Source organism: Parathielavia appendiculata (genome assembly GCF_033297405.1).
Source record: "Parathielavia appendiculata strain CBS 731.68 unplaced genomic scaffold N657scaffold_8, whole genome shotgun sequence".
NCBI classification, from domain to species: Eukaryota; Fungi; Ascomycota; class Sordariomycetes; order Sordariales; family Chaetomiaceae; genus Parathielavia; species Parathielavia appendiculata.
Window position 1 is genome coordinate 1,060,441 of NW_026944227.1, and position 24,976 is coordinate 1,085,416.

General features: G+C 55.9%; 10 protein-coding genes across 10 annotated transcripts; 5 read left to right on the forward strand and 5 right to left on the reverse strand.

Moving 5' to 3' along the window:
- Nucleotides 1-2,499: 2,499 nt before the first annotated feature.
- Nucleotides 2,500-3,361, reverse strand: N657DRAFT_484354 (uncharacterized protein). The gene is made up of 2 exons (XM_062787596.1): nt 2,987-3,361; nt 2,500-2,883 (listed from the first exon to the last, which is right to left on the reverse strand). The coding sequence occupies exons 1-2, from the start codon at nt 3,111-3,113 to the stop codon at nt 2,531-2,533; spliced, it is 480 nt and encodes a 159-aa protein (XP_062646673.1). The 5' UTR covers nt 3,114-3,361; the 3' UTR covers nt 2,500-2,530.
- A 561-nt stretch (nt 3,362-3,922) lies between these two features.
- Nucleotides 3,923-5,234, forward strand: N657DRAFT_656947 (uncharacterized protein; the record flags this gene model as incomplete). Its single annotated transcript, XM_062794754.1, has 2 exons — nt 3,923-3,958; nt 4,041-5,234. The coding sequence occupies 2 exons, from the start codon at nt 3,923-3,925 to the stop codon at nt 5,232-5,234; spliced, it is 1,230 nt and encodes a 409-aa protein (XP_062646674.1).
- A 103-nt stretch (nt 5,235-5,337) lies between these two features.
- N657DRAFT_646666 (v-SNARE) lies at nt 5,338-6,721 on the reverse strand. The gene is made up of 4 exons (XM_062793161.1): nt 6,655-6,721; nt 6,117-6,338; nt 5,916-6,009; nt 5,338-5,820 (listed from the first exon to the last, which is right to left on the reverse strand). The coding sequence occupies exons 1-4, from the start codon at nt 6,663-6,665 to the stop codon at nt 5,614-5,616; spliced, it is 534 nt and encodes a 177-aa protein (XP_062646675.1). The 5' UTR covers nt 6,666-6,721; the 3' UTR covers nt 5,338-5,613.
- A 1,568-nt stretch (nt 6,722-8,289) lies between these two features.
- N657DRAFT_575268 (uncharacterized protein) lies at nt 8,290-10,106 on the reverse strand (the record flags this gene model as incomplete). Its single annotated transcript, XM_062789089.1, has 5 exons — nt 8,290-8,459; nt 8,521-8,533; nt 8,605-8,836; nt 9,392-9,418; nt 9,523-10,106. 5 exons carry the CDS (start codon nt 10,104-10,106, stop codon nt 8,290-8,292), a joined length of 1,026 nt encoding a protein of 341 aa, XP_062646676.1.
- A 947-nt stretch (nt 10,107-11,053) lies between these two features.
- On the reverse strand, nt 11,054-12,396 carry N657DRAFT_656949 (cyclin-domain-containing protein; the record flags this gene model as incomplete). Its single annotated transcript, XM_062794755.1, has 3 exons — nt 11,054-11,134; nt 11,177-11,609; nt 11,693-12,396. The coding sequence occupies 3 exons, from the start codon at nt 12,394-12,396 to the stop codon at nt 11,054-11,056; spliced, it is 1,218 nt and encodes a 405-aa protein (XP_062646677.1).
- A 1,765-nt stretch (nt 12,397-14,161) lies between these two features.
- On the forward strand, nt 14,162-18,277 carry N657DRAFT_598770 (ARM repeat-containing protein). Its single transcript, XM_062790048.1, has 3 exons — nt 14,162-14,854; nt 14,912-16,689; nt 16,751-18,277. The coding sequence occupies exons 1-3, from the start codon at nt 14,557-14,559 to the stop codon at nt 17,777-17,779; spliced, it is 3,105 nt and encodes a 1,034-aa protein (XP_062646678.1). The 5' UTR covers nt 14,162-14,556; the 3' UTR covers nt 17,780-18,277.
- Nucleotides 18,278-19,514: 1,237 nt separating this feature from the next.
- N657DRAFT_484591 (uncharacterized protein) lies at nt 19,515-19,977 on the forward strand. Its single transcript, XM_062787599.1, has one exon. The coding sequence runs from the start codon at nt 19,609-19,611 to the stop codon at nt 19,888-19,890; it is 282 nt and encodes a 93-aa protein (XP_062646679.1). The 5' UTR covers nt 19,515-19,608; the 3' UTR covers nt 19,891-19,977.
- An 87-nt stretch (nt 19,978-20,064) lies between these two features.
- N657DRAFT_634871 (family A G protein-coupled receptor-like protein) lies at nt 20,065-20,991 on the forward strand (the record flags this gene model as incomplete). Its single annotated transcript, XM_062791310.1, has 2 exons — nt 20,065-20,187; nt 20,242-20,991. 2 exons carry the CDS (start codon nt 20,065-20,067, stop codon nt 20,989-20,991), a joined length of 873 nt encoding a protein of 290 aa, XP_062646680.1.
- A 759-nt stretch (nt 20,992-21,750) lies between these two features.
- N657DRAFT_634872 (uncharacterized protein) lies at nt 21,751-24,289 on the reverse strand (the record flags this gene model as incomplete). The annotated part of the gene is made up of 3 exons (XM_062791311.1): nt 21,751-21,838; nt 21,915-24,160; nt 24,215-24,289. The coding sequence occupies 3 exons, from the start codon at nt 24,287-24,289 to the stop codon at nt 21,751-21,753; spliced, it is 2,409 nt and encodes an 802-aa protein (XP_062646681.1).
- N657DRAFT_484579 (uncharacterized protein) lies at nt 24,214-24,707 on the forward strand. Its single transcript, XM_062787597.1, has one exon. The coding sequence runs from the start codon at nt 24,301-24,303 to the stop codon at nt 24,577-24,579; it is 279 nt and encodes a 92-aa protein (XP_062646682.1). The 5' UTR covers nt 24,214-24,300; the 3' UTR covers nt 24,580-24,707.
- The last annotated feature ends 269 nt before the right edge of the window (nt 24,708-24,976 follow it).

Consider the following 24,976-nt stretch of genomic DNA (forward strand, 5'->3'; position numbering starts at 1 on the left):
GCGGCCGAGGCGCGGGAGTGGGAAAGGATGCGGGGCTGAAGGCCCCACCAGGTGGACCCTTGTCCACAAGCACATGCCACTTCAATATGTCTGTCCAGATGTGGAACACCAGCCAAAGTACCAGCATCTCTCTGATGTGCTTGTTTGCTTCTGTGCGCGTGTGCGTGGTCGGTATGGTGCCAAATCCAGTGGTACCGTGCGTTGCGGTCGTAAGTTCGCCAAAGGTTTGGTTCTCCGCGTCCTCAAAAACGTCGGTCCGCAGGGCGACGGCTAAGGCGGCTGCCATCCGGATCCACGGCCTGCCCCGCGGTGTGGGACGGGAGCGCTGAGCCGGAGATGCTATGGCTCGTCGACGTGAATTGTGCCTCGAGCGATTCGCAGGTCGAATTGTGTCGGATTCATGCAGGGACCGGCCATGGAGGCACGCCGGATCGTATCCAACATTCCCGGAGGGGTAACAGTGGTGAGCACAGTGTTGCAAAGGAACAAACTTACCAATTGGCTTGATTGCGACTCTTGAGCAAAGGTCGCTAGCACGCTGTTTGCTTGCTGGAGCAGACTCGGAGCGAGAGCTGTTGCCGATTCCGGAATGAGGCGGTATGGTTCGTGAAAGAATAAAGGGAAGGGGGAAAGAGCGCTTCGCAGCCGGGAAGGGGTGGCGACTGTGGTTTTTATGAGCAAGTCGGTGGCCAGACACAAGTCGCAAATGTGCCCAGGTCGTCCCGAGCAGAATTGGCTGCCGGTCTCAGGGTCTCGCTCCTCGATTGGACCAGGCGAACGAAGCGGAGAAAAATTTGGCCAAGACGTGGTGCGAATGCGGATCGCAAGGGTGGTGGAAAGAAACACCGGCTGGAAGAAAGCGAATGCCTTGAAGGCAACCCCGTAACCGGCCCTGATGGTGGGGGATGCGACCCGGTCGAAGGCGTATTCATTCAGAGCTGCCCTCCTATCGCTGCAGACCCCGCTGCATCACATGCATAGATCTGCCCACTTCAACAACATCGGCCCTCGCTCATTGAGCGCTCGGGCGAATCGAACAGCAAATTTTGGCAGTGCCGTATTTGATGTAAGTCAGTTAGAACATATCATTCAAGGGACGAGCAATATGATGATCTTGGAGCTTGATATGGACAGGCGTTCGGATTGTCACCGGCCCAGGAGCCGTTGTGCTGATTAGAACGTCGAGAGAAGATTCGACCTGAGTTTGACAGCCAGAATTTATTGAACGAAGAGTACGGAACGTCTGTAACATGTATGTTCGTGAAAAAGGTGCTTTGCGTCTCCAAGCCTAAGCCAATTCGTCTTGAACCATAGACTTTGAAACACTACCTTTCGTGCGTTTCCAGAGAGTCGTGATTGCGGAGTTACTGTCTGAACTTCGAGGCTCCCACTAAGGAACTAGTTCTACCATCAAGGCGTTGACGGGTTTATTGATCGAAATCTGCATCGTAAGCTTTTCAAAACCCGTCATGTCCAACACATTACTCACAAACAACACCGAGAGAGAGTAAAGCAGCTGGCTTCATGAACATACCCCACACCAGGCTGCATCTTGCATATCCAGGACAGGCCTAGCGCAAGATCCACAAGCATCGCCTGCCTGCATGCGACCGCATCCACAGCACGTTTTGGGATCCCTGCCATGAACCGGGGAGACGTCAACTTGCACAAGTTTAAGCCAATCACATCCGTCTGCTTTCAAAGAAGCGCAGCCGATGTCGCCTGCCCAAGCGCCAGGGCCCGGAGGGTTGAGGAGCTGCTCGAAGATCGAGAACTGCCGGGCCATGATTGGACCATTCCAGTTGCACACCGAAATGTCCGCCCGGCAGCCTGGGACAGCAACGGCGGGGAATTCAATCGAAAAGACAATTTGCACGTGGTCCCAGCAAACTACGATACTTTAGCATTCGCCCATAACTCGTTTGAGTTTTAGACCCAAGCATTCTGTTTCACCAAACGGAAAGGGTGTGCATCACCCTTCATCAAGTTGCACAACCGCCTTGGCTCAACCACAGACTGGAGAGATCATGCAGGCACGAAAAGGGAAAGGGGACACGAGCTGTGAGAGACGGTAGATACTTCACACGACAGCCTGCAGGTACTCAAAATACCTTAGCGGGGAAGACGCATCATATCCTGTCTGCCGCAAAAAGGAGTGTTCAGCAGCCCTCCTGTGAGCGCAGCCAGAAAGGGTGTGGTAAAAAGAATTATCAAGACACAAGACGGAGTCCACCAATCATACGGCTCATGCCGCAGCCTTCGTCCCGTTATCTTGCGTTGGTGGAGCAGCCTCGCCCGCGCCCAGCCGATAGAATGGCGCGCAGAGAGAGAGCGCCAGGTGAGATCGCCCTACGGAGAGATGTGACGAAGCCAAGTGTTTTGGCTCCTGGGCCATCACAGACTGAGGAAGCAGCCGGTTCCGGGTTGGTGGGGTACGCGACCCTTGTCTGCACCGGGGTTTTGGAGTAGAACTCGGGGTGGTGGAACGTGGCTGAATTCAAGGTCTGCATCTCTGCTATCCGTACTATCTCTATATATCGTGTTCACCGAGGTCAATGGAAGGGAAAGTCACCCGCAAAACTGCCCTTGGATCATGGACGTTGATGAAATCTCCATTCGACGCCCGTCTCCTGGAGGGTACTGTGGTAACGTTCGTGGATTGACCGGCTCCCCACTCCGTGGGGGCTCTGTCTTTGGATTCTGCATGAATAGGCCGCTGCAACATCCGATCTGCCTCCCTCTCGGCCAGTTCTGCTCCACCTCCCCAAGTTGACGGAAGAGTCATCCTCTTCCATTGTCCCGTGGATGTGAGAGCAGCATCTCGTAAATGAGCTGTTGCCGCCAGCCGACCGGTATCGGCAGTCATGGCCGTCCCCAACTGGCCTCAAAACGCCGCCCGTCAGCCACGGCGAAAATCATGCGAGCCTGCTGCGAAGGCTGAACCTCTCTGGTGCGGCCAAGGGAGAAAAATTCGTTGTCGTCTTACCTGCCGCCCAGGTGTGCAGAGTAGAAGCCGTGCAGTTCCTCGGAGCATGATCTTGGAATGGTTCCAGCGCATGATGCCCACAGTTGCGGTGGACTTGTGTTCCGAAAAGTCCCGCACATGGCTCCATTAGCGTGGGTAGGCACGAAAACTGGCCGCGCCTTCATTGGAAGTTTTCCCACAGCATGGCTTCTCAAATGCAAGGAAGGACATGTTCCGCAAGGTGGCAACAGAGAATGGACACGTTCTCTGTTTTCAACGTTGCAGATGCGTGGTCCAGAATTACCTCACAAGAACTCAAATTCGTCGAACATGAACTCCGGGAATCGGGGGAGACCACCGACAGGAAATGTGGAAATGACAGCAAATGGGCGATCAGTAAGGCCAGTTCGCTGTGGAAGCCAACCGGACCATAGGTTTCGTTTCGGATGTTGGAGCTGCTCTGGCTGAGAGCATGGTTTGAGAAAGCGTGCCAATAAGGTCTACCATTTCCGTCCAAAACTGAAGATATCAGTCTTTGGAGGGATGGCTGTGGTCCTCGCTAGACCCTTGCTGGCGCGAGCACAGACCATATCAGGTCAACCTCGAGCGCGGAGCTCTCCGCTAGTATACGGTGCCAATACCTTATGATCAAGCGCCAGACTGGCACTGTCTTCATTCATGATAGCGGGCCACCTTGGGTCCGTCCCCAAAACGTGACAAAAAGACTCGTGCAAACCGCGGCAACCGGGCTCTACAACTTTGAATCCTCCAACCCAATCACTACCAGCCGATTTCTCTCGTTCAGACGGCCTTCAAGACTATCTGGCCCCAACCGTGACTTTTCTGATCTCCCAACGGGGAAGTCGACCCTGCTGGAGCTTGTGGAGCGCAAAGACGATCTGAAATCACATGCCAAAATCGGCAACAACAACAACAACAACAACAACAACAACAACCATGTTCTCTGTTCTCCCAGACTTGACGCCGCGGGAAGTGAGTTACAAGTCTCCCTGCTAGCAGATTGCATTTCCTTCCACTGTCCAACAACTGCTAACCGTGCCATGAATCTCAACAGTCTCACTCCCTCTGGTACACTTCCTCCCGCCACCCCTCCTCCCTGTACCCAACAGACCCTCCAGCCGTTACAACCGAAAACACAACAACCATCACCATCCCCACAACAACAACTACGACCGCGATCGCAACCCAAAACACGCCGGTCCCGAACCCATCAACAACCCCCGCCGGCACCCGCCAGGGCCCCAACGCCCACCACCAATCCCCCAGCGCAACGGCGCAGATAATTGACCGCTCGCTCCTCGGCCGGCTGCACGCCGAGGAGCAGTTGATGGAGCGGCGGCGCGCGGCCGTGACCAACCTGGGCAGCACGTGGCTCAAGCCTCCCGGGGTGACCAAGACGTTGTTCCAGATGCGGGAGGAGCGGCGCGAGGCCGAGGAACACGCCGAGGCTCTGCGGCGCGAGATGCTCGCGCAGGAGCTGGCGGCTGCCGAGGCCGAGGCGCAGGCGCAGGCGGCTGCTGCTCTGCAGGCTGGGGAAGAAGGGCTGGGGGACATTGAGGGGGATGGGGAGGATGATTTTATGGAGGCGGAGGAGGCCGGGAGGGATTTGGATGAGGAAATTCCGAACGCGGATGCTGAGGGGTTTGGGTATGATGGGGTTAGTGATGACGAGGAGGGGGAGGACGAGGACGAGGAGGATGAAGAGGATGAGGAGGAAGAGGAGGAGTTGAGTGAGGCGGAGCAGGGAATGTCATCTGTCGATATTCAGCAGCGACGACAAGAGATTGCCCACATGCGCGCGCGAGAGGAGCGCATGCGCCAGATGATGGTTCGCGGTGCCGTTCAGAGAGCTCATGCCCTCAGCAATCTCTACAGTGGCGAGGAGGACATCAGCGACGACGAAAGGGGTCAGCTCTTGGATGAGGACACCCTGTACAGGGACGGCGCGCATCAGGGGTCCACTGCCTCGGTTGGAGCTGGCTCGGACATGGACATGGGTGCAAACTTGGACGACGACATTCCCGAGGCAGAGGGCGGCGGCTATGAGCACACTGACTCCGAGGCTTCGCTCAACAGCAATGGTGATCACGACATCAGCTACGCCCGCAGCTCACGAATACTCCACCATAGAAGCAGTCTCCGTCGGAGCGAAGCGCCAAGGTCGAGTCTCGATATCAGTGGGCTCTTGTCCGGAGACGGGAGCAGCATCGCGGGCAGCAGCCCGCATATTCGGAGGGGTAATTTCTAGGGTTGGAATGGAGGGTAACGGACGGACCGGAAGGCTCGAATTCTTATGGGATGATACCAGCATTATTAGGCGTCAGAGGTTATCTGTCTTCGATCAGGGGTGGGACCCGGGTAGGACAAGGCTCATTAAGGAGGGTAAACTTTATGTGCAGCATTACAAAATCTGTATCAAAACCAGCCCCCCATTCATGGCCGCATGCGAATGTGTTGGTACAAAATCATGCCAGCAGTCATATCCCAATCAACCAAGCCAAGGTAGACATGCGTCCCAAACTCCAAGCGCCTATTCAGCCAGCCAGCCAGCCAGCCAGCAGCCAGGCAGAGAAAGCAACCCGTGTCTAATCAAAGCCCGTACCCTTCCCCCGTCAATGTCCTCCCTCTCAGAATAGCCAGACGTAAACGAACAAAAGGATGACGGTAAGAAAAAAAGCCAGCCACACCCTCCAACCAACGCCTGTCCGCTCCGCCATGATCAGCATCCTGTTCATAGTTCTGCCCAGCCGCAACCGTGTTTGATCGAAGCCCTCGTTCATTTTCTCCGCCAGCGCGGACGAGTCCCGGATTTCATCGCCGATGGCTATCGTCATCTGTTTTCCAGCGAGCACTTTGTCAGCTAAGCTCTCTCCAATGCCGTCGTGTTGTGCATGGTTCCGCAAAAGCCAAGAGCCAAGGTAAAACTGACATCCTTCAACATCTTAACCTTGCCCATAATCCCCTCGACCTGTTGATCATTCTGGCTTTCGAGCTCGTTAAGCACCGCATCGCTGTACTGTCCCCTAGACGGATGAAAATTTTCCACGTCAGCCCACCATCACCATCACTGCCATTATCAATTCCCCGCCCTTAGCCTGAACTCCGGCAATAAGTAAGGGGTGGGACGCACTTCCGATTCGGCGTCGCAGGCCTATACCCGCCACGGCTCTCGGCAGTCAGACTCAGGTGGTGCTGGTTGCTGTTGGGCTGGTACCCGCCGTATCCGTATCCGCCGCCGAGTTGTTGGCGGCTGGGACTGGCGCTGACGGGTCTGCTGGCGGAGCCGCCGCCGGTGTAGCCTTTGAAGAGGTCGCTGCGCGAGTCGCGCTGGTGGAGAGAGGAGGAGGCGAATCTATTGGAGAAGGTAGAGCGCAAGCTGTTAGCTGCTGGCTTCTTTCTGGATACTTTTCCTTGCGGGAGAGCTCCCGGTCTGCCAAGGGAGGGTTGGTGATGGCTGTAGGAGAGTATCCGTCGTTGTTGGTTGTGTCGCGAGTAACGGGGATGTTGACAGTCGCTGAGCGATAAAGTATATGCGCGTTGTCGCCATAGGCCTAGTTTCGCGCAGGAAGTCCACCAGTCGCTGTGGTGTGCTGCGCCGACGACCTCCTGTCCCATGCGATGCAATCCAAGTTGACGATGCAGGGGTGTCCGGAACCGAATAGACTTACCTCGAAGCCATATTGAACGCGCGTTACAGAAAGGTATGAATTCAAGTCAATTATGACTTTCCTTCCATGGTGGTATGATAAGTCTCGTCAACACAACATAAAAGCGACAACGTGAAGGCTTTGAGTGTTGTTGGTCGGTGACCGAGTCCAAGGCAAGGTTCAGGCTGTCTTGTCCACCTGTTCAAGAAATTTGGAGCTTGGAGATTGGCCAATTGTCGATAAGCCTCTGCGCCTCTCAAACGTCAAGCCAGCACCACTGTTTTTGGCTAGCACAGCCCAAACTTTTAAGACTGGTCAAGGTGGCTCGGGCTAGCCATTTATAGCTATTAAACTAGTTGAAGCTATAGATATACTTCAAGTATATATTCTTTCAGTAGTTAGAGTATTAGTTAAAGACTTATAATTATTTTATTCTCTATATCAATTTGCTTATAGGCATACTAGTCTCTCTACTACTATATATAAAGAAAAGTATATCAGTTATATAGGCTAGATAAAAGCCTCTATTCTCTACTTAATAGCCACTATATTTGAATTCGATACGATATAATAAAGGAGGGCTTTTACTGGTCTCTAGAGCCTTCCAGCCCTCTCCTTGTCACGGCGATTGCGCCGTACCTGCTAGGACCCACGGGTGGAACCCGGCATGTGGAAAGCACGGGCCCCTGTGGGTTAAATATTCTGCACCTCGCTGCCGCGAGATCTGTTCGTAGCTCCTCGAGCTACGTCTTGACAATCAAGCCTGCCCGTACCTGACGGAATAGAGCTTAGACTGTAGTTTAGCCCGAATACAATTGTCATTGGATTGTCCGCCTGTCCCGCCGTGACACTTCTAGAGGTCTTTTGCAATGCCCCGTAGCTGACTCCCAATGAGAGATCAGATTTTAATTAATAACTCTAAATAACTACTAAAAAGCGCGTATTCGAACTATACTTACAACTGCAACCAGTTCAGTAACTATACTGGGCTATCCCGAGCTATCTGGGCCTGCCCTAGAATATAGGTGTATGCCAGCTTAAAGCAGCACGTGGTGTTGACCTGACGTTGACGTTGAGAGGCATAGCTATCTAGGGCAACGTAACGCTGACGCGAGGCTGGTTCGGCTTGTGGAAAGGCGCACTGATTTACCCTCGAATTTGGTGCTAATCGTGAAGCCGATAACCTTTAGCTGTCTGTTAGCATTGCGATTCGAGAAGGCCGCCATGTTCGGTGCATGTGGTATCGAGAGGTTCGGAAGTGGACCGCGGCGTCAACTCTTGCAACCGGAATGGCATGCCAGATGAAATTGCCCGGGACATCTAAATTCGAAACGCGGGTTCAAGGAGAGCGCAGTGGAAAGTCAATAAGTAACCTCGAGCTCATGTGCTCTGCTCATTGTCGCGACAACGGTATGGGCACCTGAGAATGCAGCCAGTCGAGCGCGAGAGCGTGCTCGCTACCTTCTAAGGATAATGCCCAGATCTCCGTCCAGCACGCCAAGCGGCTGCCGTGACTGCTCTTATCCTAGCCCTGCTTGCTGAATGACAACTTGTATCCAGCATGGATAAGCCGGCCATATCCATTCGTGATATCATAACCCATTCGTAGTCGCATTAAGCAGTCGCAGGTTCCTCGACATTCTGGGCAGGGCCATCCTAGTCCTCGTCCATCTTGTCCTCGTCGACAAAGTCATCGTCATCCTCCTCGTCTTCGTCCTCGTCGGGAGGGTTCTCCTGAGCAGCCTTGGCGAAGTCAATCACCTTGCCGCGAGTGCGGCGGCCGATGACATTGTCGAGATCGATCTCCTCCATGTTGTCCTCGTCAGCTGTGGGTGATTAGCTGTGCGTTGTACTACGTGAGATGTCGCGACGCAATTATTGACATACCAGCCTCGGGCTCCTGTGAAGACAATATTAGCAAAACGAATCACAAAATGTGAATCGGCGATGTGGCTGCGCGCGCACGCTTACCTCGTCGACATCGTCCTCCTCTTCGTCATCCTCGTCATCATCCTCAGCCATCGAGGTGTCCTCAACAGGCTCCTCGGTGGCCGCAGCCTTGCCCTTGCCCTTAACATCAGAGACGGGCGCGCCATTCTCGAGCTTGGGGTTAGTGGCGGCCATGGGATCGGTAGATCCGTTCGAGGTGGCCATGATTGCGACTGGAAGTGGTGTGGTTGACTTGTGTTTTGTTTCGTTCAATCTGTTTTGGTTGTTCGCGGGATGGAAACGCGACCAAGGTTCTGGAAGCGCGGAAAGACGGGGCCGAAGTCAAGTTCGAGAGTGAGGTGGAAAGAAGAGGATTGATGGAAGGAAAGGCCAGAAGGGTGTTCAACTTGTGAAATTCTGGCCTGGGGAGCCGTGATCGAGCCAAACATTTGCGGGGCCTCGCAGTAACCAAAACGGGGCGGCCCGGTAACCACTGGCAACCAGCTGACAAGGGTACAATGAGCTGCCCGGTGAGATTGTCAAGTGACTGCGCAGTTCGCACAGACGCCAGCAAGGTAAACAGATGACAATTATGGGGACAAAGAATTGAAAGAAATGGAATCATGAGCAGCTTGCTCATGGGAAATCCGGATGGAACAGTGGAAAGAGAGCCGGGAGAACAACGAAGAGATGCCCTCAGGGAGCAGACCACAGAACACCTTCATCACGGCTGTAACACCAACGCCAAGGTAACATCGAAATGACATTTCCCAACATCCAAAGCCCGGTCTATCACTTCTGGTCGCCCCCTCCAGAAAGCAACAAAAACGCCCCAATTGCGAGCAACCACCAGTACCTGTCCCAAGCTGGCCGTTAGCACAATCACCCTGATCAACCCGATTCCCCTTTCTCGAACCCATCGCTGAAAGCAATGAAATCAAGCAAAGGAAAAGAACGTACTTCTGCACAAAGCTCTTCTCCCCTTCCTCGGCCCTCCTCCCTCCTTCCCCAAGCACAACCGGCTTGCCCAGCGCAGGCTGCGCCGCCTTCAGCGTCCTGACCACCTGAGCCTGCGGACCAAAGTCCCTCGTCACGCCTGCGTCAATGGCCACGCCGCGGCACACGACGCCCAGCACGTCACCACCCGCTTCGCTATCGAGAGAGAGAACAAAGTGCGGCGCGTAGCCCTTGGCAAAGTTCGCTGCGGAGGCGACCGACGTGGAGGATAACCAGTGCCCTGTGGAAGGGTTGTAGACGCCGATGCGGAGGAGGAATCGATCGCCTTGATCGTGTGCGTCGGGAAGGTCCGGAGCGGAGTAGGAGAGGACTTTGGCGGTGGTGGTGGTGGGGCCTTCTCCTGTTGATGCTGCTACTGTTGGCTCGTCTTCTTGGATGGCGACCTCGGCGAGGAGAGAGGGCGACGTTGCGGGGGAGATGAGTGGTTGGATGTAGATGGCTGCTGTGCGCGTTGCTTCCGCGCCACGGGCGCTGGCAAGACTGGCGGTCGCGACCAGGAGCGCTGAGAGGAGGGTTGGAAGCCTCATGGTTGCTGTTTGTGGGTGTGTGCTGGTGAGGCCCGAATTGGAGGATGGAGCTCGGCCCAATTGTGAGGTTCAACCAAGCTGATGGACAGACCGAGAATGGGGTTCTTCCAGGTCTTGGCATCCTGCACCGTTCCACACTGCCCCTGTCGTCCAGAATCCGCTTCCCCGCGCACTGGCACCCATGCTAAGGGTGCGTTTGCCCTGAGATTGAACCTGAAGTGTGGCATGATGATGAGAAAGGAAGTCGATACTGGAAACGCTTGTTTTTCACTACTACATTGGGAGCCATAACTCGCGTTCAGACTGCATACGCTCTACCTACATCCGTCTTGTACATGAATCCATTGCTCCTTTGCCTACTCCATCTCGAGGCCATGTATCCGGCCTCATAGACGTCAATCCTCAACTTGGATTTTGTTGGTCATCAAGGATGCTAGTGTTACAGTCGTAAGTAGTAGATGCGCCCATCATGGTATCGTGGCAATCTGGCAAAGCCGTTGACACTGTAATGTTTGTGATGGTTACATCGCATGCAGGAAGGTGGTGGGACGGAGAACTAAGATGGTAACCCCCTAAAACCAGGTGTCGACTTCGAAGACCTCGCCCGTGTTTGAAACATATGAAACAAGTTCCTTGGGTATATTGTACCAAGGGGATGCGCCAATCATCGTGGTATCTCCACCGACCCTCAGGTCCCTATGTATGTACAGACCCAGCCAGCAGCTAATCTTCCTACAAGCTTATGCCATGGCCATGCCACCGCGACGAGTTGTCGCTGTCCCGCCTCAAACTTGGCTTGTAAAGCAATTCCAACCAAACTCCGGCCAATGTCCCTTTGATTATGGCGGCTCACAGTCCCCATGCAACGCATTCAACCAATCCTCCCCCAGCTCTTGAACCAGCCCTCAGGTAACAAGGATGCAAACACCAGCGGACGCTCATGCTTATTATCTCTGCGCCAGTGATGGCCCTCCGCTCGGCTTCGGAGGCATTTTTAACCCGCCCTCGGCCATCTCCGCCTCGCGTTCCTCGATCACATCGTCATCATCAAGCTCGTCGCTCTCATCCACGGCATCGCTGCTGTCGTCTTCGTTAAGACTGCTGTTGTGGCTGTTGTGGTTCTCCTGCCCCTCCAGGACATACCCGGGACAGCGCTCGACAAGCCCCGCATAGTAGGCAACCAAAACCTCCGGGTTAGGCACAATCTTCCAGTCGACGCGGTGCAGGAACTCAAGCTCGAGCAGCTTGAGCTCTGCGACCTTGACACCGCCCACGCGGGCATAGGTCGAGTTGTTCCAGAAGGCGTCCGAGAGGCCCTTGGCCGCGACCGTGGCGGCCGTGATGAGGAAGCGGTGAACAGTGAGCGTGTTGATGGTGAAGTCCGGGTAGAGCGCGCAGAGGCGGTCGATGTAATAGACCATGGAGAGGAGCAGGGGCGGGGTGAGGGTGGCGTGCTTTGCGAGGCGGTGAAGGTAGTCTAGTACCGATATTCCCGGGGCAGTTCTGCATCTCAATCAGTTCGGCCGAAAAGCAACTAAGAAACAAAACTTTGTTTAGTCTAAAATAGAAGTGCTCTGAAGCCGTACCGGGAGTGGAATCTGGTGAGGTGACCCGACTTGAGGGCGAGGCTATCGTTCGTCTCGATGAGCTCCCCCAGCATGTGCGCGATGAGAACTACCATGTCTTCCACGGCGCAGTGTTCGTAACGCAGCGGCAGCACTTTTGGTGGTGTTGTGTCGGACTTAGCCCTTTTAGAAAGTACTGAGGGGTTTTGCAGCGCATCGGTCGCCAATGCGCCTGTGCTGCTGCCAGGCCCTTGGGAGTTCCTCCTCTTGGATGGGGAGGCTGCTACAGACGGAGAGTCTATGCGCTGCTTCGGACCAGGCGGTACTGTCTTAAGATGCCGCGCTGGCGGCTGCACGGCTGGGGCGGCGTCTGCCCGCTCTTCGGGGGCGGGCATTGTTTTGCGTTCGGTAAATGAGTTGTGCTGTGATTTTGCCGTCGGTGGTACTCGCGGGAGCAATGCGCCAGTGGCGTAGTCGATCGGCTCCAATGGCGAGTACTGGGTCGCTGCGTCAACGGCTACATATCGCTTCGGCGCGGCGGTCGACGTCGAGGTTATTGCTGCGGCAGTGGGAGAGTCGGACGGCCGGCGAGACTTTGCGACGGCCGGAACCCGAGGAGAAGAGTGTCGCGACGATGGGGCTGGAGCATAGTGGAAGCTGTGAAAGCTGCTTCGAGGGGACGCATTAGTTGGGGTCGTTGTGGGAACGGGAGACCGTGCCAACATCATCCCAACTTCATTTTCCCCTGCGAAGCGCAGGTGATGGCGCGATAAAAGAAGTCGGAATGTCTTTCTTGTGCCGCACGCCCAGCCGGTGATGGTGGGGCATCAAAGGCGAGTTCGGTCGCACCGCAGCGCACTGACAGCCCAGGCTCGAGGTGCCCACACTGAAGGGACACTGGCCAGTGAGGTGTACCACCGTGCCGGCGCCTCGGTGTCCGGAAACAGAGCCAACCTAAACCCAAAACCGCCGATCTACCTAAATGATTCCCCGTCCAATGCAGACTCTTTCCAAGGTTGTCGGTTGCTGCACCCTGTACGGCCCGGAGTGCACCGCAGACGTTCTGGATACCTGACAAGTCGGATGATGAAGGCCGAGCAAGGTTTCCTGTTATGGGAGTGATTCTTGGTCCAGTGGGTTACTGTCTCTGTCGGTTGTTGCAAGCCGTGGTGGTACTTTCGGGCTGTCTCACGGACTCGGTCGGAGGTAGGGACGGGACGTTTGCAAGGTCGACTTTCAAAAGGTGATGAGATGGTTTTTTGTCATCAGGGCACGGCACTCGAGATAGCTATATAGTTACATTCCTGGCATTGTCCCTGCATCTGGCCCCCCGGAGAGTGTAGTGGGACATCAACTCGTGCTCATTTTTGTCCCAAAACAAGCAATTGCTTGCATGTCCAGCGAACTTAGCGAAAGGGGCAGGCCATACGTATCACGTTGGGATCCAACGACACCGAGTCGACGGGAGCAGGAGGCGTTCCGGAGGGCGCATGTCTTTGTCCGCCGCGATTGGCCCAGACCGGGAACCCAAGGCCATGAAGATAGCTTGGCGAGCTGGACACGGCAAATGATGACAGGGAGCGGTGACAGCAAAGAACAAGTTCAACGCCATGTGGTCCGATGTCAGGGTTTCTTGTGGTCGAAAGGCAAAAAGCACTCCAAATGTTTGGCCCTTGATATTAAGGCTGAGCACGTCAGCGGGTACGATACCAGAGGCGAGCTCAGAACAGCATTGGACTTGACGCGAAAGTCGGTGTCTGGAAAAGGCAACGGACTGGTAACCAGGTTTTCGACACTACACACTTACTTCCGGTTGCCCACGTGCCAATGCAGTTGACTCGACTTGAGTTACTTATTGGTGGCTGGCTGCCTTATGTAACTCCATTTCCGTATCGGGTACCAGCAATGCTCGGTCTCACCGTTCCGGCACCTCTCTTCCGACGGGAGGAGCCCAACATTCAGTTCTGTTGATCGTGAGATTTCGTTTTACACGCGTAGCTCAATCCGGATTCCGGACGTGGGTCCTTCCTATGAAACTTGAGGCTTGGCAAACCTGGAGATTCCGAACACTCGGGTCGCAAGCAGTAGGCCCCGGCCCAAGTCGCTCGCGATGTGCTTGCGAAGTCAACGTACGGAAGTTTCTAGGCATCCCCGTGATCTTCAATTGGAAGGCCTGGGCAACATGTACGATTCAAAACATGGTGCACCACAGTCCAACATTTGCATTTTGAGTCTCTTAACGCAAGTATGAAGTAATCTATTCTCTTCTATTTCTTTTTTGTCAGTGTTTTCTTTTTTTGGGTTTTTTAAGATGGTTGAGCATCCTGCAAGTATTGCCTTTTGGGATAAGCATAGCTACCTTAAATAGCCATTGAAACCATACCTACCACAGTAATCCGTACAGTTATGTACGGTGGTAACTTCCCGGCGAGGTCGCAAAGGCGGCTGTGGTGGGGCGGTTGCCTTTCATATCACACCACCATTGGCCAGCCTATCTGTTCATGATGGCGACAATGTCGACAACCTGTGTTGAACAGACAAGTATACGGATACCTTGAAGGCCCTCAACCCGCGCTTCTCGAGGCGCACACAAATCTCCGAAGCTCCCCTTACACTGCTCCTTGGGAGAGCTATTACGACTCCAGAAGAGTCATACATCAGTTCTGAATCAAATGGTCGGTGGAAGAAACACTGGAACACCACAGTGACCAAAAGCGCCATCGAGTTCCGCTCCCTCTGCTTCCACATCCACGATACTCTCAGGTTATGCGCCGATTCTCGAGGCGGCCGGCTATTGTACACGACATACGGAAGCTTGAGAGTCTCTAGACAAACGACGCGACCCTGCGAGACATTCCCACCCCTCGGATACCAAGACCTACGCCATGGCTAGAGTCCAGGCGCCACCTCTGCTGTCACAGATCAGGGTCGCCAGGAGCAATTCGGAGCAGGCGATCGCTCTCCGGGCATTGAAGGACGAGATAGTAGGCCATATCCAGCGGAAGGAGTGGTGGGTTCAAAACGGCATCCTCGAGCCGCTCGTCGAGATGCTGCAGAACAATGTTCCGTCAACGGCAAGGTCGAACGGAAAGGAGCTCCATCAAACAGGACAGCCAGCGGTCCTCTCCGAGAATGAAGTGGTGCGGCTGCTGTGCTTGCAATTGATTGCCAGCTTCGCATATGGTTAGTTGACCATCGATCCCGATTTCACACGCGAACCCTACAGCTAACCCACCCCAGGCGGCGCTGTCTTCTTTCCTCCCATTTATGCCGCCGGCGTGGTTCCTGCGGTCATTTCGCAGATATCTCCTGCGGACAATCCTCCACAGGTGGTCCTCATGGCATTGCGGGCAATAAGCAACATCACGGCTTCCGCCCAGCTCACCACCATCGGCGGCGGCTGCACAAGCAGTCTATCAGACTCGCTCTTTTCGTCTGGCTCGCTCGACGCCTTGCGTACCATTCTGTCTCAGGGGTCGTCAGACGCCGTGATAGCGGAACAGAAACGCCGGGTGGCGAGCCTTATCAGCAGGCTGTGCAAGAACCCCCGACATCAAAACGCCTTGGCCGATGCAGGTGTCCTGGACGCCCTCGCTACGATGTTGGCGAGCCTCGTTGTATTCAGAGGGGAAGTTGTCCCGGGGGCTGAACTTGTGGGACAAGCGGACGGCTTGGCCGACATGATACCAGAACCAGCGCCGCCTGGCGCCGATTTGGCTTTAGTCCTGGAGGCACTCTCTACCATCGTGGCCAACTCACGTTTCCTCTCTTGCTCTTTGTTGTTTTCACCTGCGATCATGGCTGTCTTCCCCTCGACCGAGTTCACGCCTCCCGCTGCGGAGTCGAGGGCGGCTTGGAGTGCGCCGGAAATCAACAGCTTTGGCGGTGTCCGGACCAAGAACCCCGGTGCGATTGACTATTTGCTTCCGGCAGTTCCTGTTCCTCAAACCAAAACGCACTTCAGGGGACTCAACGATTATCCTCCCCTGGGCTTCTCCCTGTCCCGCGACAACCTTGCTGCGAGTGGCCGGTCTTCAACATTCAGGTTTATGGGCGTGGATCTGGGCCGGCTCGATGTGCCCGACGAGGAAGAGGACAATGATGAGCTAGAGAGCCCGCTCATACCGTGGCTTATCCATCTCGTCCGTTCGACCGACGGTCTCAACAGAGTTATGGCTGCTTCCCTGCTAACATCCCTTTTCAAAGCTGGGTTTGCGAGCCCGGAACGGGAACAAGCGCTGGCTTTCCTCGTTGTCCCACTTCTCTGCCAGTTGTTGAAGGATCACGATAAGGAGGTACCGGCCTCGGTGCAACAAGCCGCTTTCGTCGAACCCGACACAGCCACGCAGTGGGCGATTCAGGAGCGGATACCGGATGTTCTGGCTCGACTGGTAGGGGATAGCGAGGTTCTGCAACAGGCGGCCCATGACTGTGGCATCATCAAGAACGTAGCAAAGCTGTTGAAGGACTCTTACGAACCCCATCCGGTGCAGTCGGCTCCCCGACCATGGTCGCCCACGCCCGAGCGAGCCGCCGAATCTGACAAAGGCCTACCCACATGCCGCCTCGGGCCTACTGGCCAATTGCCGGCTATGGCGCACAAGATCAAGATTCGGGAGAACGCCATAAGGCTTGTAGCGGCGATGGCCACGCTCAGCAAGGACTACCGCGAGGCACTTGTCGAGGCCGATGTTGTGCCATACATTGTGGAATCATTATCGACGTCTCCCGGGAAGCCAAAGAGCCCAAAGGAGAAACCAGCCTCGGAGAAGGGGCCCGATGGTGGAGATACTGGCAGCGCCTCGCCGTACGGACCTAATTCGAATGCTGTTATTATAGCAGCATGTCATGCCACCAGGGCGTTGGCACGACTGCCGAGCATCGTGCGCACAACTCTACAGGACCATGGCATCGCGATGCCCATCAACAAGTTGCTGAGGCATCCTGATGCAGAGGTTCAAATCGCTGCCTCCAGCGCCGTCATCAACCTGCTCACGAACTGCAGCCCTATGGTGGAGGTGAGTCATTTCTAGCTCTGGTCTACAATTCATGACACAGACGGGTACTAATCGTAAGCAGCCACTACTCGACGCGGGTATTGTCAAAACACTGTGCGAGCACGCTCACTCACTCAACCCGGGGCTGCGGCTCAACGCCCTCTGGGCACTCAAGCATCTGGTGGTAAACCTGGACAACAACCTGCGGAAGCAATGTCTCGAAGAGCTCGAGCCAGGCTGGCTCGTCCAGCTCATCAGCGACGACACCTCGGAAGAAGAAGCATTCCGCGCCCAGGCGCAATCAGAACGGCGGGCCACCACCAGCCCAGCTGACGACGAGGACGAGGACATGGAGAACACAGAAACTCTTTACGAAGACGACGTCACGCATCCCTGGATCTGGCCAGCCATGGCCCTCATCCCGGCCACGACCGCCGCCACCCCTCGCCTCCAACAAGCCTCACTCAAACTCGGTTTGCTCCGCGAGGCAGAGCTCAGCCCGGCGCGGAAGTGCCGCGCGGACACGCTCGCCATCCAGGAACAAGGCCTCGGCTTCATCCGCAACCTGCTCATGCTCCCGACACCGTCCAACCAGACCGACATGGTCGACTACCTCTTCACCGAGCTGGGGCAGGACCGTCTGTTTGGCATCCTAGCCGACAAGCTGAAAGTGCGCGTTGTCGGCGCCTTTGGCCGGCGGGGGCGCTCCGCCAGCACAACCCGCGGAGGCGGAAGGAGCAGCGGCGACACGCTCGTCGTCTACCCGCAGCCGCGCATCGTCGAGAACTTAACGTATATCCTCGTACACATGGCCGCGGGCTTGCCGAGGCACAGACAGCTGGTTGTGGCGCAGACGGAATTGCTGAGGTTGCTGGGCGGGCACTTCAATAGCAAGGACGCCGGTGTCAGGAGGGCGCTGTGTCAGCTGTTTATGAATCTGAGCTTTCTGGAGGGGGAAGCGGATCGAGGCGCGTGCTCGCAGCGCGCGATGGAGCTGGAGAGGTTGGGGTTCTTGGCGAAGCTGGAGGGTTTGGAGAGGGGGGATGGGGATTTGGATGTTAGGGAGCGGGCCAAGGCTGCGGTGGCACAGCTGAAGACGCCTACGGTGTAGTGCAGTGGGTGATGGTGGTGGTGGTGGTGATGGTGGTGAGTGCGGTTGAGTGCAGTGGGGGTGACGGGCTATGTGGCAGGCCCGGGCGACTGACACGGGCGGGACACGGCAGGCCCGGGTATAGGCATTGGGAGCGGCTGTATACAGATGGACAGGCAATGTACGTTGGCTATTGGCTACAGGTACTGCGAACATGCGAGAAGATGGGCGCTGCCTAGCTGGCTGGGCAACTTTTGACATTGGATGCATGCAGCGACAACCGTTTATGTCACAGCGGCGGGTCTGCTCTTCCATTACCCTGTCCGAGGTTCCTCCTGTACTGTGGGAGTCCTAAGAGAGATCAAACGATGGGAACCCTTCGGGACGTCCGCCCCAGCTGTCTCTCGGATGCAGGCGGGAAGGTGGCGGGTGACAGTTCGATGAGAGAGGGGCTGATAAATCAGGTCCCTAAAACAAACAGAGAAAAGGACCCGGATACACACGGCTCATAAGGGAGAGTGCCTTTTCGTAAGTGGGTCACGAGGTGTGCGGCATCCGGCATTGGCTATCATCACAGATGTTATTCGCGCGTGTCTCATAGGTTAGGTTGCTCTTTGCTAAAGGTAAGGAGCAAAGATGACATACCTTCTCTGTGATTGGCAAGAATCTTAGACTTTTCATGGTTCATGGGTTTGGTAATCGGGAGCTGGACTCGAGCCGATCGATGTTGCTGTCCAATGGGAGAGCTTGGAGCTCAACCCCCTTGACTGACAAGCTTTTATGTCATTCGATATGTTGTTTTGGCGGAGGTGGCGTGACTACGGAAGTACACTCAGGATCGAAGGGAGCGATGAGAGGGCGGCAGGCATAGTGCAAGAAACTGTGCGCCACTGTGCTGTACATACTCCGTACACGACCTTGTAGCCTTGCTGGGCGAGCGAGTGCCGGCATTAGCGATACCGCTATCATAGTGGATCGGCTTGGCTCCCGTCCTTCGCTTAAGGATGAATGCCGTCAGGATGTAACAACATGATGAGGTGTGAAGTGGTGACGTCCATGATGCGACTTCCCGCCGTGTCCATCAACACGTTGAGGCATGTGTAAGCGGTTGTGGAAGAATTCAGTCCTCTAGTGAGCTGTCTCAACCTGTAAGTTTGCGGTGCTGTGTGACCTGGAAGGAAAGCACGGAAAACTGTACCTTACAGACTCACTGAAATGGTGAGTAATAATCACGGCTCGAGCAGATTCGATACATTTCTCCTTTTAGACACTCAGCGCAAACAGGTCGACTCCGATGCCATCCGCCAATTCACGTCGTCAAAATTTTCCTTGTTCATCCCCGATTTTCTAATCAATCAGACATACGAGCCATCATCATGTGCACCCCCCTCTCCCTCCGAAGCATCCGGTTGATGCTCGGCCGACTTGGGTTTGGATCAACCCATGGTCATCGGCCTGTAGTGTCGTGCTCGATGCTAAACGTATGCCAAGCATCGGGCCGGGTCCTGATCGACGGACGATTGGCCCGAACCTCGTCGATGACAACGGCCGGCGAATCCAGTGCGTGGATGGGTCACTGTCTGACCTGCACATGCAGCCGGATGCCGTGCCCCTTCGCTCCAAATGGCATGGTCTGGGCGAGATGATGATTCTGTCTGACATCTCTTAGAAATCGGACGCCCGTTGCCTACAGCACACCGACACCCGCCAAAGGCTTGCAACTAGGCCGTGTTTGGTGTCGTGGTTTGTAAGAGTGCCATCAGCGTACGCCACGGGACTGCACGGTACCCCTCGGGAGTGCTGTGCTGCCGGGTTACTGCGGGAGTAGTTCGACCGGAGGAGAAAGGGCCATGTTCGGAGGTTGTCGGCATGTTGCAGGCCCTCCACTGTCCTACACTACGACATGGCAAATCAGAATCTGGCACGCTTACAGTAGTCTCTCGCTTCTTGCGTGCTTTGCCTTGTTTGTCGTCAGGGCAGCTGGTCGAGGCGATTCGACTGTGGTCCGGGCCCCTCGGAGTTCCAGATGCTTCGCTTGCCCGGAAGAGCGATGCTCCCTTGCGATGCTGTCTGCATCAGGGGACAGGGTCACCGACATCATACATGTCCGCTCGGGGGTGACACGGCTATAATAGGCCTGCGCTCACTCTCCCATTTTGACAGAGGACGTTCACATCATCCATCCGAACATCGTCCTCCGGTAGTCTTCGGCCTTGGTGTCCTTGATTCACACATTGCACCTCACATCTTCAACCTCAACCGCAGCTTTATACGCTTGACGGAGAAGGACGTTTAGTATAGTCACAATGGCAATTCTTTTGCCTCGCAACGACGCTCTCAACACTCACCCGCCGGCGGGTGACCAGTACCTGACCACCAACGGTTCTAACTGGTTGTTTGCCGTCGCGGCCCTCTTTGGCTTCTCTACTGTGAGTCACTTATGCTTCGTTTGCCGGAAGCTCTACGACTAACACACCGACCAGCTCATCTTCTATGCCCTCAAGTTTCGCGCGCGCGCTGGCGAGCGGTTCTTCCACTATGTCTTCATCATCGCCTCTCTCGTCGGCCTGATTGCCTACTACGCCATGGCCTCGGACCTCGGCTGGGACCTTATCCGCCAGTCGAATCAGGTCAACCGCAGCGGCTTCTTCCGCCAGATCTTCTGGCCCAAGTACGTTTTTTGGGTCGTCGAGTTCCCCGCTGTCATTCTCGCTCTCGGCGTCCTCTCGGGTGTCTCCTGGGCGACCATCATCTTCAACATCTTCCTCTCCTGGATCTGGATTATCGCCTACCTCGTCGCCGCCTACACGCCCTCTAACTACAAGTGGGGCTTCTTCGCCTTTGGCTTCCTCGCCCACCTCTTCCTGCTCTACTCCACATTGGTGCACGGCCTGCGCAGCGCCAACCGTGTCGCCATCAAGCGCGACTATCTGCCCCTCGCCGCCTGGACCAATTTCCTCTGGCTGTTATACCCCATTGCTTGGGGTCTCACCGATGGCGGCAACTACCTCGGCGTCGTTGCGGGTTTCATTTGGTTCGGCATCCTCGACCTCCTTCTCTTGCTCGGCGTCGGCTATGCCATCGTTGCCCTGTCGCGCCGTTGGGACTACCACCGCCTCAACATTGCCTTCACCCAGTACGGTCGTGTCCCGACCGCGGCTGGTACCTTTCCCGAAAAGGAGGCGGCACACGCATCAGCGGCCGCTACCCCGGCTGGCACCACTGCTGTTTAAGTCCAGCCGTTTAAATCACTGAATGGTGGTTGAGATGGGGGTGTTCGAATGAAGGAGCTGGAAGGTGCTGATGCATTTCACATCCTTCGGCAGATACGAAGACATTCTCAAAAAGAACACAACAGAAACTTTACGATGGCGTTCATTTACGCATGTTATGTCGTGTGCAATCAGTATCCAGAGATACCCACGCTCGCTTGATAGAGTTGGGGAATTGAGGGAAAGGGACGCATGCAGGATAATGTTTAATCCATGGAACTCATGATGCAGCCGGTCACTTGAATACTACGAACATTTAAAACCCTCAATTCATCCGTCGTCTTGTCTTATTGTTCCCACTATGAGGATGTGCACTAGATCATGGCTTAGGAGTCTCAAAACCCCCCACCCAACTCGGCAGTATATGCAGATTCCGATTTGAATCTAATGTCAAAAACCCATTTAAAGCCAGTGTGTACAAAGCTACTCTGGGTATAATTATCTCGCTGGAACGAGTCTCAAAACACCATTCAGCTCAGACCAGCAGTCACGGCCCAGCCGTTCTGGTCTTGAACCTCTTCTGCTCTCGGAAATGGATATCTTGCCTGCTCACATACCGCCCCGTTTTAGCTACTAAAGCATTCCAGGTTGACCAAGGAAAGAAGAACCTATCGTCGTAATCGTTGCCCAGAAACAGCACGCAAAATAGCGCAGCAACGCAGTCTATGCCATGCCATGCACCGTTCCCATACCGCCGCAACCCCAAACCCCCCTGTGCCACTAATCATCCGTCCCATCCTGCTCATCATCCACCAAAATTACTACCGTCATAGTCGCGGCATATGCTTCACGAATCGCACACGCCATGCTACATCACAGCTCAGTCAGCACAAAGCATACAACCAAAGACGCAGTCAGACAAAAGAAAATCAAGCTAAACTCACCACGTCCTCCCGAGATCCGCCACAACGGCACTGAGGCCCCAATGCGCACACCACGCCCTCGCCAGCACCTCGTTATCCGGCACGCCAAACGCCTCCACAACCAGCACCCTCTCCTCGTCGCCGCCGCTCAGCGTACTCGGGCTCGACACCCCAGTCTTGTTCATATTAATGATATGATTGCCACCCAGCCCAGCCCCAAGACCATTATTGATATTATTACCCTGATAACTCTGACCGCCCGCCGCCGTAGCGGTGGCAGGCCTCGAACCCGCACCACCACCACCACCGTACCCGCCATTCCAATCCCTCACTTTGACCAGCTGGTCCGCCTTGACCGGCATGTAGACATAGTCAAAGAAGAGCGGGTGCGGCCCGTCTGAGCACGGCCAGGCGCTCACGAAGGACACGTCGTACGCCAGCCTGAGCGGCCACGAGACGCCATCTATGGCAAACTGGATCGAAGCGTCGTAATACCTTGGCGCTTTTGCTGCTGCTGCAGCGGCAGTTTGTTTGGACGGCGCCGGGGACGGGGAAACAGGTGATTGGGGCAGTGAGGTAGACGACGCTGGGGTGTTGGCGTTGGTGGCGCAGGGGCGCAGGGTGAGCAGCTCGATGCGGACGAGGTCGGCCAGGTAGGCGTCGTCATCGCGGTCCGGGCTCACGAGGGAGTATTCCTTTACCGGGAAGACCTGCGTGGGCGGGCCGAGCGGGTCGGAGCGTTCCGACATGGAGCGGACGTCGTCCGGGGTGATTACGCCGCGCGGGGCGGGCGGGCGGCGGGCGCGGATGCGGGCGATTTGGTTGCGGCCGAGGTCGGTGGTCGGGCGCGCCGGACCGACCCAGCCCGCCAGGGCGCGGCAGGTCGGCGCGAGGACTTTGCCTACGATGGAGCTGGCCGTCCAGTAGGTGTAGCTGTTGCGGTACTGGAAGCCGCAGCTCGGGTGGCCGTGGGTGAGGAGGGTCAGGTCGTCGGTCGCTCGGTCCGGGTCGATGTCGATGAGGGCGTTCATGATGAGGAAGGGGAAGGTTGGACCTGGCAGGACGAGGCCGCTGAAGAAGGCCATGGCGTGCGAGCTGACGAGGTCGAGGGTGGAGTCGGCGTCGCGCCGCTTGAGGCTGGCGAGGGTCTCGGCGAGGTTCGGCCACTTCATCATCTGGGCGAAGCGCTTGAGCATCTTGACCTGGCGTCTCTTCAATTTGTAGCGGAGCTGCACTTGCTCGGGCGTGCTGCCGTAGTCATCGACTCGGATGTTATCGCGCCACCTGCGTGCGAGTGCGAGGTTCCATTGTATTGTCGGCGGTATTTGGGTGAGCAGCTTCTCTTTCGCGTCCGTCATGTGGTGCCGAGACTGTATCCGGAGCTCTAATTCAAGACTGAGGAGTAGCTGGTGACAAAATCTATGGAAGGTCTGGCTGTTTGCCGAGCTCGTGTCAAAGATGAACCGGGTGACAACCTGGTTCTTCGGGTTGGTAAAATCGATCCAGTAGCCTGGGCGTGAGAGGACCATGATCAAGTCGGTAATCTGCTTGTCCAACGTCTTATGTGGACTCAGGTACTTGTCGGGGTCTTTGAGCAGCCGCTTGTACAGATTCCGGTACATCAGATCCTCGTCGTCGTCCTCCAACCCCCTGTCCAGCTCCTTGAGGCGCGCGAAGATGGCCTCGAGGTCGATCTCGCGGGGTGCTATTCCAGAGTCGCGGAGATCGATGGTCGGCGGCAAGACGCTTGCTAGGGACACCCAGTGGTTGAGTGTGATGGTACCCGGGCGCTTGCCAAAGTGGAACGAGTAGCTCGGCTGTTCCAGTGTCTCCCAAGGGTAGGTGGCTGGTCCTGACTCGGCGAGCCGCAGTGTCATGAGCTGCGTCATCGAGTCGTGCTGGTTCGCGGCATCTGTTTCGTCACCCCGATTTCCAGCCACAGTCGCGAACAAGGCATAAAAGTGATCCGAGGCGTGGGGAATGGATCTCTTGTAACCCTTGAAGGCGGGCACACCTCTCGAGATGAGCTGCATGGCCGGACCCAGGCTCAGTTCCTCGCTCCTCGACATGCCTGAGGGCGGCCACTCGGTGAGGGGCACCAGATCGTAAGGCGAGCTATGAGGGTCTTCGGGACCCTTGCCCTTGACGCCGTGCGGGTCGGTCCGGCGTGGCCTGCGGCGGCGGGTTGAGGTCTCGGCCGGTTCATCAGGCCTCTTGGAGCGGCCAAGTACATCACCATCGCTCGCCCTCCTCAGGGGGTCCTTCTCCTGTAAAGGCAGTCAGCATGCGGTGATGATGCCACTTTGTTGCTCCTATCATACCAAGTACCCATTCTTATTCGCCGAGCTTTTGCTCCGAAACAGGCTCCAGAAGCCTTTCTTCTTCGGCTCGGCCATGCTGGGACTGAATGACATGCCGCTCAGTCAGGGGTCCTATTTCGACTTCTGTTTGCTTTGGCGGACTGTTAACAGGATGCTCAACATGTGCGCATGCGTCTGATGAATATGTGGAGCGGTCTGCGAGGCTGAGTTGCCGCAACACACACACATGTCATGATATGTCTTTCAGTCAACCCACGCTTACTACCGACGCATGGGAAAGGAGAGCCAGCGGGTGTAACGTCCGGTCGTATCCATCAGCCGTCGAACCGGCTCGGTCAGTGATCGAGAGCTGCAGCCAACTGTAGGAGAAGATCTTTTAGGGTAAGATGCGATGACCACACAAGATTCGAAGTTCGTGATGGAAACGGGTGCAGAGACGAAACTGTTGGTTCCAGAAAGGAACACGCGGGCAGTTTTCATGAAACAGCTTTGAATGTGCCACGCACCAGAGGCATGCATGAGGTCAGGTAGTGGCCCGCCCGATCTGTTCGCGGCGCTGCTGCAGCTCCCGGGCCTGGGAAACACACCAGCGCTGTCCCGCAATTGCAGCTGCGGTGCGCATGCCAGGGGGCTGCCCGATTTCACTACGGGGTAATTTCAGCCCAATCACTCCTTGCTCTCAGCTAAGGTTCTTCCGAGGGCGCTTCTCCTCCGCCTCGCATGTCCAACTCAGACATTTCACTGCTCGAGTTTTGCCAGTTC